Source organism: Terrapene carolina, unplaced genomic scaffold (genome assembly GCF_002925995.2).
Source record: "Terrapene carolina triunguis isolate 2854851 unplaced genomic scaffold, T_m_triunguis-2.0 Scaffold85, whole genome shotgun sequence".
Taxonomy (NCBI): domain Eukaryota; kingdom Metazoa; phylum Chordata; order Testudines; family Emydidae; genus Terrapene; species Terrapene triunguis.
In genome coordinates, this window is record NW_020664436.1 from 8,417,589 (window position 1) to 8,429,212 (window position 11,624).

Genomic DNA, 11,624 nt, shown 5'->3' on the forward strand with positions numbered 1-11,624 from the left:
GGGGTGCGCCGGGCCGCCGGGGGCCGGCGGTGCTGGGCGGCCGGGGGCGCGCTGGGCCGGGGCCGCCTCCTCCCCCCACCCCCCCAGCTTACCTGCTTCCTGCTTCCCGTGAATCAAATGTTCGCGGGAAGCAGGGGAGGGGGCGGAGTTGGGGCGGGGACTTTGAGGAAGGGGCGGAGTTGGGGCAGGGGTGTGGGCGGGGCTGGGGGCGGGGCCGGGGCCCCGTGGAGTGTCCTCTTTTAGGAGGCTCCAAATATGGTAACCCTAGTAGAGTTAAATAAAAATTCATAAATGGACAACCTTTTAGCTAGGATATTTAATTTTGAATCCAGAGTTTAACAGAGTGCAAATTAAACCAATACTTAAAACTCAACTGTGAAAAAATATTTGAAAGAAATATTTAGCACTGGAGAACCTTCCATTAATTTGATTAGAGAAAATAAATCATTAAAGCTATTGAATTATTTTCAAAGGAATCTAAGGGAGTTTGGTGCTCAAATACAACTGAATTTAAATGGGATTTGAGTGCCTCACTGTTAGGATCTTTGAAAATCCCAGCCTAAAACACCACCTAGAGATAACAGAAAATCTATCTGGATTATGAGTGTCTGTTCCTGCTAGAGAGGACTAAGAAAACTACTTCATTTTTATCAAGAAGTGGCTACTCAAATTTCTGAATCTATATGTGGAAAGATGTTTCTGTCTCCTTACTTAAATAAGCTTGCTAACAAGGAAGAAATTTTATTTTCTTATGTGCAATTAAAGTGAAGGATGAAATGATGCCAATGAGAAAGGAACATTTTATCACGAGGAGGTACTTGTTTCTAGGCATAAGTGAAGCTACACAAGCAAAACATCAGGAAGATTCTCCTATGAAACCAGTCCATCTTAACCTAGCAAGTACTTATGCAACTCTGTACCCTATACCTCCTCCAAATTATGTTCTTGTTATTGCTTATTTAATGTTCAGTTGTGACAGACGCCCATTGGAGTTCACTACTCTGTCAGCACTGATCAGGTCTGACATACTACACCTAACACACTGTTGTTATGATATACACCCAAAAGGTGGCATGAAATATATAACTGAAAAACTAACAACTCACTGATCATTAATGTGTAAGGTGTGTGTACAAAGAGTTATAAATATGCGCTAGATTATGTTCTTAAAATGTGTTTGGCAAGTAGTGCATAAACAGTCTGCCTTATTAAACAAAGGAATGTGTATTTGCTTTTCTGACCAGCCTGGATGCCAGGCAGAGACAATTAAGATATATTACATATAAAGTAAACAAAGCCCTCAAGCTAACAAGGAGGGGAGGTGGTAATTGAACTATCACCAGTGGGGACACATTGGTGATTAATATTGTGAAATGTATGCATTAACACTGTGACGAATTATGGATACCCGCTGCTATTATGCTGCAAAGTATGTGACCAAACACAAGGAGAAACATGCTTTCTCCCAAACAGGAAGGAAGGCAGCCATCTGGGAGTGCTTGGGGTCACTCTGCAAAAAAATAACTGGGCAGCGGAAGCCAGGGTGTTGGCATCAGGGCTGTGACTCACAGCAGTGAAGGCACCCAAAGTTGCAGGGCAAATGGTAAAAACAACCCCTTATTGGACTGGGTTGAACCCCAGAGTGTCACAGCAATCATCATGCATTCTGTTCAAAATGTTCATGTTTTTGGATTTTGCACCCAAGAGTGCATTTTGAAGTGCACAGTGCACAACATTTAAAGCAAATAGCCAGGAAGTCCCACAGAGAAAACACTGGACCCATAGGCTCCTCCCAATAGTATTTGAAAAATGGGTGTGGTTAAGCCTTAACACCACTGCATATTCATACCAACTCAAGAAAGGACCCAGATTTGACAGCTTTTCTTTTCAGTCCTCTATAGACACCTATTTAACTGTTTGAATGCTCTGAAGAGCCCGAGAAATTTGATTTGAATATGCTATTTAACGGGTGTTAAACACATTGCTGTAGTGAGTGCCAGTTCACATCACAACATAGCATCTGATTTGCAATAGAAGGAGGACAAACTGCTTGATCCCTCAAAGTACAGATAGAAAAATATAATTTAGAGTTTATTACTGCCAGGTAAAGTCAGGGCCGGGGGACAAAGACAATGGGGAGAAAGTCTCACCTAGTATGAGTTGTGAGCAGTCTGTCTCCCCAAAGAAAGGGCAAACTGACAGACGCTGCTGAACGCTTTCTGCTGATGGGAAGTCTCATAATTCTCTCCCATTCCCACAGCAATGGGACTGACTGATAAAAATGGCAGGCAGGTCAATAAGGCATTCTAGCAGAATGTAAATACAAGAATCAGGCTCTTTCCTCTTTCTCCATGGATCAATAAGCGTGTGAAAGGAAAGCACATAATGGGCACTACTGCAAATAAATACACAGTAATAATACTGCAATTGAGGACCATCTTTCTATCTGAAATGAAAACAGAACTTTTATCCAAAGGAAATAGTTAGCTAAGGTAGAAACAAATTATCCAAGTTAATTTGAGTAACTGAAAGACAAGTGCTTAAAAGTAAAACCAAAGAACAGATTCAAAAGAACCAACTTGTAAATTAGTTCTGAGAGAGAGGAAAACATAGGAATAGTTAATAGTAAAATGGAAAAGTTTAATGACAGATTATTCATCCGCCTGACCTGGTAGGTATCCTTCCCCACGTCTTTGCAACAACATGCTGCTGTTTCCTTTTCTCAAATACAACCCAACAACTCTGTCCCCACCTGCCCCCCAGCATTCATGAGTCCCAGTCCATTAATGGATTCTAGAATTCCTCAAGGCACCAGTATTTTTATTAGGATATGCAACAGTTACACTGGGCATGCTAAGAAACAGCTCAAATTAACATGCTGTACCAGTGTACTGTTTATAATATATTTGTAACGGCTCCTCTGCCTATCTCTTTCTACTATAATTATAAAGTGCTCTCATGCACTGTTTGGGAGATTCCAAGCACTGCAAACAGCAGGGAGTAATCTTTGGAATTTCCCAAGTAAAAAAATAAAATAAAATAAAGCCCTTTGTAATCATAAACAAAATGAAAGAAAGGGGCAACTCTATAAAGAGAAGTTGTACCCAATAGACAGGAATTTGCTAGTAATTACCAAATACTGCAGTTGAAAAATAACATGACCCAATGGAATGGGTATGGGGCTGGGAGCCAGGAACTCCTAATTTCCAATTCCAGCTCTGCCAATCAGTTGTTGTGACTTGCCCAAGGCCACATTTAACCCCTCTCACTGCCTTCATTTCCCTATCTGCTAACAAACGAGATAATGCTTTTTAGCTGCCTCAAAGGAATGTTGGAGAATTAATTAAAATAGTGTGTGTTTGCATAATGCTTCGAAAATGCAACAAATACTAAGTGCTGTTATTAAATGTATTATAAAAACTGAGTGACATTTTAAAATTTGACAGGGCCTTATTATTGCATTTTTACTTGTTACAACCACTACAGCCAAGCCCAGTTCACATGCTCACAACTTTCCAAAATATTTATTGTTTGGGCTCAAATTTTCCATGTGTGGTCTGTATCTAAAGGTGAATGTTTAAGAGTCTGAGCAAAATCTTCTCAGCTGGTTTGAAGTTATTTTCCCATTGTCAAACAGCTCTAAACACAGATATTGTTTTCTTTTAAAGCGGAACTTTACAACTCCATACTTATTACACAATAAGTATGTGATTGCTGAGCAGCAGAGTTTTGCTAAGCTTGAAAATGATTTATTTTAAAATAAAGCTTTAAACATCAAAAAAAGAAAAGGAAAGATTGAGCATTCCAGGAGAAAATCCCATGCTTAAAGTTGGATGTGGTGCACATTTACTCACAGGCAATTAACTGCAAAGCTGTTTGGTTACTTACAGGAATGCATAAACTCACCCCCTGAAGCAGGAACAGATTGTAAGATCAAGAAGCTCAATAGAGGTGGTGAAACTTGTAAATGTAGCAAGCAGTGTAGCTCCAAACTATGTAGTTTATAACCAGAGCTTGAAAAATCCACTTGCCCACTCAGTACATGATGTGTAAGTGATATCTTCCTAAGACTGCACACAATCAGCTCCAGTGCCCCTATTGCCACTCTTTGGGGAAAGGGGGTACCAAGTACTGCCATTAAAGCAGCTTGGGGGAGCTCAGCAGCTGCTGCTGTTAGAAGCAGGGTGTCCTGGAGGGACTGCCACCCCCTGGAACAGGAGGCACTACAGGCCCAGCCACCCCTGCAGAGGGCTCTGTATGTGGGAAGGTGTCCCCTACCAAACAGCCATTCCAGTAGGGAAAAAATTATTAATCAGGGCTCAAAAAAAAATCTACTCACTTAGGGGGAGTAGTAATTATATGTGAAAGCCATCAACTTCTGCAAATCCAAGCTTTCTTTTTAAAAAGGAGGTTTCTGGCTCTTATGGCTGTGGAGTTAACCTTCCAAAACTAAGCTAACATAGTGCTATCATCCTACATCTTCAGACATCTCCAGCACCTCCGGTGCTATTCATAGCTTTGCCAAGTTGCAACCAAGTGAACGCTATTTAGGCCATGTCTACACTATGGAGACTATACCACCTTAGTTATGTCAGCATAGCTATGCCTGCATAACTCTATAGCACAGGCTCAGCCTACACCAACAGAAGGGTTTTTTCCTTCAATGTAGGAACACCACGCCCCAAACAAAGTTAGCTACATCCATGGAAGCATTCTCCAATTGACACAGCTGCATCTACACTGGGGGCCTAGGTCAGTACAGATATGATGGTCAGAGATATGGGTTTTTTCACACCCCTGACTGACGTAGCTAGGTCAACCTAACTTTTAAGTGTAGACCAAGCCAATCTCAGAAGACCCAGGTCAATGTCACTTGGGAAACTGAGTAGCAGCAGAGACAAACACTGAAGATATTCACTGGTGAGGGTGAGCCAAAAATCAGAGACTCTAAAGTAGGAGGGGAGGACTAGAGAGCGACTAATCTTCTGTCTGTTAGGTGTCTGGTAAATTTTTCAAGCCATATGTATTAAAATGGATTGAGTAAGCCATTCAGCATCAAGACAGGTGTAAGGCAGGGGTGCGTCCTGTCTCCTTTTCTGTTTATGCTAGTCATCAACTATGGATTAAAACAATGTGACAGTGATACATATGGCCTAAAATGGAACAATTCAAGGCTATTTGATCTAGAATGGAGAAGATAGGTTTGAGATACAATGCAAAGAATGTAATATGTTAATGGGGACTATAGGGACAGAAATCAAAATTGAAGAAGAGAAACTGGAGAACGTGGACAATTTCACATATCTTGGAAGTACCATCAGCCAAGATGGTACTAGCTCTGAGGAAAGAAGAAGAAGAAGAATCGGGAAGGCAAACGCTGCATTTGGAAGACTCAAACATCTTGCAACTCAAAAACATCTCCCTCAAGAAAAAACTGAATGAGTACAAAGCAATTGTTATCACCATCACAACATATACCAGTGAGACATGGCAACTTACCAAGAAAGATACGCAAAAGCTGGATGCATTTCATCACAAATGTCTGAGAATACTGGGAATAACAGAGAGAGATAGGAAGACGAATGAAGAAGTCAGAAAAATTACTGGACAAAGTACCCTCTCACAAATAATCTACAAAAGAAGACATCAGTGGCTGGGACATGTGCTGAGAATGGAAAAAGAATGTTTACCAAATACCGCCCTTGAATGGAAGCCAGAAAATGCAAGAAGAAAGAGAGGAAGACCACAAATAACATGGAAACCAACAGTTCTGAATGACATCAAGCACCTCAACATGAAATGGGAAGATTTGGAGAGAAGGGCAGTTGAGAGGCAAGGATGACAAATGTGGGTAGCCCAATGTGCAGCACAGCACGTGATGGACTAAGGTAATGTATAATAGGGTGGGTGGAAAGGTACGAGACTGTATGTGAATGGGTGCAAGTGAGAATATAGGTGGGTAGGAAAGGGGAAGAGATTGATTATTAATAATTTTATGGCAACCAAAAGTGGGCTCAGTGCTTCACAGAGGACAGGTCCCTATTCTGACAGAATTACAATATGAGACGCCAATCCTGCAATAGCTGTGAGTGAACTCTTGCTCCCCCACAGAGGGCCACCATTGACTTAAGTGAAATGCCACATGAGTACAGGGGTCTGCCCCACATGGTTCTAATTGTCAGACTGACTTTTACGAAGAATTTGAAAGTTAGAAAAAAAGAGTAATAAAGGAAAAAAGAGGGAAAAAAATCAATGGCTAATTTGGAGAAGTGAAAGAGGCAGAAATTATAGGAGAGAAGACAGAACACAATTTATTCTAAAGAAAGCTATAAAGGGATATAGAAAGAGGAAAAGGACACTGTAACTGCTCAAAAAAGAGAGACACTGATGGAAATACAAGAGAGAAGAAGTAGAATGAAGCCAGGAAGAGAAAGAAGGTATAAAAATGAAAAATGTGATGTAGTAAATTAATTTTTTAATGTGTTGAAAATATTTGACTGTCAACAGGTTGCAATTAAATACAGTACACAATGAACAACTGTTTTATGTCTTAAATTGCAGGAGCTTGGTGATGCGGGTATTTTTACCCATGTTAGTGACTTAGTATCAGGTATGTTTTTCAAGCCCTGTAATTAATCACATTAAAATATTTCTGTTTCCTTACATAGATAGGTAATCAAATCTATTACTTGAATGTTTATTTCAACATTTAATTGTTGAAATAAACACAGCAACATTTATTTCAATCCACACATTTCTGAGGACATGCAAGTCTGAAAGACTGCATTCAATGTAAAGGAAATTGGAAAGGGAAACCGTGTGCTCCATGTGTTCTCTTTAACAACCCATTCTATTATATAATTTTTTTAGTTCTCCATACAGGTCAAAGATATAGGACCTCACTGAGGACTGAAAGCCACATTGCCCACTATGTTGGAAAATCCCACATAGGGAACCAAAACAAAACAAAAAACAAAACTGCTGATTGCTAAACTGATCGATGTCCCAGGGTCTGTTTGATTTTGAGGATACCTAGCAGAAGCTAGGCCACCCATGTGGAGAGCCTGCAGTCCCTCCAACTCTTCCCAAGACCCAGGGTAACAGTACATCTGCTAAGAAGTTTGCAGCCACCCCTGAATCCTGCCCCACTCAGCAAGGGTTCCTTACGCAAGGAATAATAATACCAACCCACCCAGAATTATTTTACACAGTTAATTCCTGTAGATATGCAAGGGAGGATGCCTTACAGCATGGCTATTCTGCAGAGGGGTGGAGCTGGAAAGCTTGACCATGTGGTTCTCACATGGGTCTCTGGAGCCAGGAGAGTGTATGCTGCAGAGTCACTACTCCCCACTTCTGCATGTTTGGGGGCTTCTCTACCCCATTCAGGTCCTGAGTCCCCTCCACTCACAACTGTCACAACACATGAACCGCAAGGGTTTCCTTCACACTCTGATCACTCAAACACATCTGAATGACGTTTTACAAAGTTTTTCCCAAAATTTCACCTCTGCGCAGAGAATCAATTTGAGAAATGCTCATTCTTTATGAAAGTTGTGAGGGCCAGGAAACAGGGGTTTAGAATGGAATGAAAATCCAAAATGTTAAGATTACAGCATTGCTACCTTCTCACAAGTGTATAAATATTTAAAACCCAAATAAAACATTGAGAGATAAGCAAGCAAATTTACTAGCCAAACAACAAACATCAGTTCAGTGAGCTTGTTAGTATCTTGTTGCCTAATAAAAAATAATCCATAGGCCTTGGATTTCCTCACACACCCTCAACCCCCAATTTGTAGGTTCTGACTTTGGCACAGGGTATTTCCTGGTGATTAATGATTGCCTGGGGTTAACAGCCTGTGGCTACACCTTGGGCTACCAACTCTCCTCCCAGCTAGCCAGACATCCCCAGTTACCACATAGACACTTACGTTTGGTGCACCTCTGGAAGCCAGGAGCTTTGCTCCAGCCATGACAGCACTGTCCTCCACAGACATTCACCCTGCAGTAAAGAAAGGAAACAATCCAACACAGCCCTTGAAAAGGTACCTGTGCCCAGGTGTAGGGCTTTAAGAGAAGTGCCCTGTAATTCAACAGTGCTCACAGCTGGACCATTATTGCTTCCAGAAAATACTGTTCCACACCTCGGGAGGGGAGAAAAGGTGGGAAGAAGGAAGGAGTCTGAAGACAAGCACTCCACAAACTCCTGCTCCCTATAATGTATTTCAGGAGTTGGCAAGAAATGGAGTTTAAAGCCCTCAGGAGAAACCCCCTAATTTGAAAGATACAATAGCTCTAAAACATAACAGAAGCTCACTGTTTTCCATACCTCCTCTAATGGGGTCTCCCCTGCCCCCACAAAGGGAATTGGGTTTGTGGCTATAGCTGGGGCCACAAGCTCTTTCCTTGCACATGACCGGACGAGCCAACCCCGCGCCCAGCTCCAGGGGCATGTGAGAGAGATTACCGATTTCGGAGCTGGTTGCATTGCTTGTGGCTTTCCCAAAGATTAGACCCCAAAGCCTGGATCTGACTCTTCCCCGCTTCTCACACACCCCACGGTAGAAGGATTACCGCCCCCCTTTAAAAAGAAAAGTTCCGTCAGGGCTAAAATCCGCCCTGGTTGCCAGCCCCACGCTCAGGTGCTGGGGAGAGGACAGACAAAGCCCTGCAGCCTTTGCAGCAGCCGCGCCGAGGGGCGAGGAGGAGGCAGCGATGGGCACAGTTTTAAAGAGCCGCTGCAGCAGAAAACGAGCGGGGAACTCAGGGCACGAAAGGACAATGACGTCGGGTGTCTCCCCACTTTCTAGCAATCAATCAAACCACAGCAATGAGGAGTGTCCCAGGGATATCAGTACCGCGGACACTGAACGGGCTCCGTATGTACCCGCACCTTTGTGAACTGGCTGTTTGTTTCTGATGTGGAGCTACGTGAAGTTTCCTCCCTCCCCCCGGCCGATTGATCTCACTCTTACTTCAGATGCCCCCCAGGGTGACCGCAAAAGCCACTGCCCGCCCCTCCTGCGCTGTCGGTGGGAGGTCTGAGGCAGGCATTTGCGTGAGAACTTCATTAATTCCGCAGCCCACTAAGGGACCCTCCGAAGCTCTGCTGCTTAGCGGGAGGGAGGGAGAGAGGAGGAGGCTAGGAGGGGAGGTGAGCTCGCCTTACCCCTGCAGCGGGTGCGTCTGGTGAACCTGCGGGCTGGAGCTGCTGTTGCGGCGGGTCTCCCGTTGCTGCACTTTGGAGCGCTGAGCCAGCCTGGCTGGCTTGGCGAAGGGGGCTGCGGGGCCACCGGGTTTGTGATGGAGCTGCACGCTGGAGCCCAAGCGGAGCTGCACGCGGGGACTTCCCGGTTTGCTCATCCTGCGAGTCCGCTCTAGGGTGCTGGTGCTGTACCGGGTGTTCAGCTCGACGTTAAAAGTGTGCTGCTGCTGCTGCTGGCCCCCGAGAGGAGCCGAGCTCTGCAGCCGGGAGCCCGCCTGGCCGGGGCGCAGTACGTATGTGATTCTCCTCAGCCTGCTCTTTTCAGCGGCATCGAGCGCCGGCGACAAAAATACACATGCACAGAGCAAAAAGCCCCACCTGATCCAAGCCATTTCCATTGCAAGAGCCCCTGCAGCCAGCAAACTCCACCACGCTCCCGATGCAAGGATTTCCTCTCCTCCAAAGTTTGTATGTGTGTGCAACTACTCACTTTGCCTGCGAGCGAGCTGCACCGCCCCCGGGGTGCTGCCGCTTCCACTCGCCTTTGCTTTCTCTTAGGAGAGTAACTTAGTTCTCCCCCATCCGCCCCCAAAGGGTTAGGAAATTTCAGCAAACAAGTTGTCCCATGGAGCAGGCAAACATTGTTAGAGGAAAGGAAGGTCTGGGCACGGTCTGAGCTCTAAGCAGCAGTAAAAGGGGAGGAGGAACAGCAGCAATGGAAGGGGGTTCTCAATAAGGAGCAGATGTTTAGGCTGCTGGAGCTGCCAGTGGTCTCTCTGTGTGTAAGAAATAGTCTTTAAGCCAGAGCAGGCTCAAAAACTCTTTTTAAAGTTTCTCTGCGTGTGAGAGAGAGAGAGAGAGAATATGTAGCTGCCCTGAGTGTCAGAACTGGACAGCCAATCTCGGGCAGACATGACGTCAGGCAGCAAATCCTAATTGGGAAAACCATAAAATGGGGCTGAGACTTCAGTCACAATACACTTTAAAATACAGTTAGTGTAGGTCTAGAAAGCCACAGCTAGGGGCTTCCTGCCTCCCCACTTTTATAAGAAAGGGACAAAGAACTCAATGGAGTCATTGAGGGAGCTTTTACTTCTCGGATTTTACTAGTTAAGAGTGGGTTGATAAAGTTGTTTTCCTATATGAGAATCCCCCTGTACACGCACACTAGCTAAACAGTGGTGTAGAGACAATATAGATTAATATGGACAAATAAGATGGTATAACCTGATGCAGATGCATCCGCTTATAATGTAGAACGCAAATGTGTATTCTTAATTGCTCCCTCACACCTCAAAAGTACATTTTTACCAGTGAATGCTATCGTGATACTTTACTAAAAATTAAGTAACCATTTCACAAAGTGAATACTATTTAGTAAATTACTACTTTAATTATGTGATTGCTAAGAGTTATTTATTTGAATTTTAATTATCCCATTGGTCTTTATAAAAGAGCATAGGCATAGGATGCTAAATTCGGGAATATGACTAAACACAGTCCAACTAGGCTCCATGTATCCATCTGTATGGATCAGTTTCCTAGACTGAGGCCTAAGGCTCCAAATCATGCAAAGGTTTAACTTTACATGCTTAACTTTACACATGTAAGCAATCTAATTAAGGTCACTGAGATTACTAACATGTGTAAAGATAAACACATGCTTAAATCTTTGCAGGATCAGGACCTTAGATTGTAAGTTCCTCAAAGCAGGGACTTTATTTGTATTACTATAAGGCATTATGTACATCTAAGGGACTATATAAATAATAACTACCACAGCTGGAAAATAATATATAAACCAAATTGCCCAAATTCTTCTCTGATGTAACTCCACCAACATAGACAGAGTTATGCCAGGGATAAACTTGTCCCAGTTCCATTTACTTATTTGTGTAACACTGATTTTATTAATAATTTTCTTCAGTATCACAGACAAATAAAAGAAGTAAAAGTTAATGATACCCTGAAGATTCCATCCTTTGACGTATTTGGGAGCTAATATGTGAGAGCCATCTACAATGCACCTTTATAGATGGGAAATGGAACAAGGTGTTGAGAAAACAGAATAAAATCTTTCACGTTAACTGGATAGGTTGTAACCCAGGTCTTCCTCCTTGGGTTCTCCTTTCCAGGACTTTTAGGAGTTTGAGCCTGGCCCAAGCTGACTGGATTTTGTGCTTAAGAGCTATTGACACAGCTACTCAACTCTGTATATGAAACAGAAGCCATTTAAATTGACAAGGCTACATGGAAGAGTCAGTATAATGAGCATAACAGCTCCCTCCCCTCCAGATCTCATCTATTTAAATCTCCTCAAATATAAATAGATGTTTTAAATAGATGAGTTCTGGGTTGCTATATTCACACCACAGCAGAACCACATCAATGTCAAAGGCTTCTGCACCCCTCCCCC

General features: G+C 43.3%; 1 protein-coding gene across 5 annotated transcripts in view; it reads right to left on the bottom strand.

Annotated features, from left to right (window-relative positions):
- The window catches only part of LTBP1 (latent transforming growth factor beta binding protein 1), a 315,320-nt gene extending 305,451 nt beyond the window's left edge, over positions 1 to 9,869 (bottom strand). For all 5 annotated transcript variants that reach the window (XM_026649615.2, XM_026649614.2, XM_026649611.2 and 2 more), the window contains exons 1-2: positions 9,173 to 9,869; positions 7,935 to 8,005 (exon numbers count right to left, since the gene is read on the bottom strand). In XM_026649615.2, coding sequence (XP_026505400.1) covers positions 7,935 to 8,005; positions 9,173 to 9,606 — 505 coding nt within the window. In that variant the 5' untranslated portion in view covers positions 9,607 to 9,869. The remainder of the gene's footprint in view (positions 1 to 7,934; positions 8,006 to 9,172) is intronic.
- Positions 9,870 to 11,624: the final 1,755 nt, after the last annotated feature.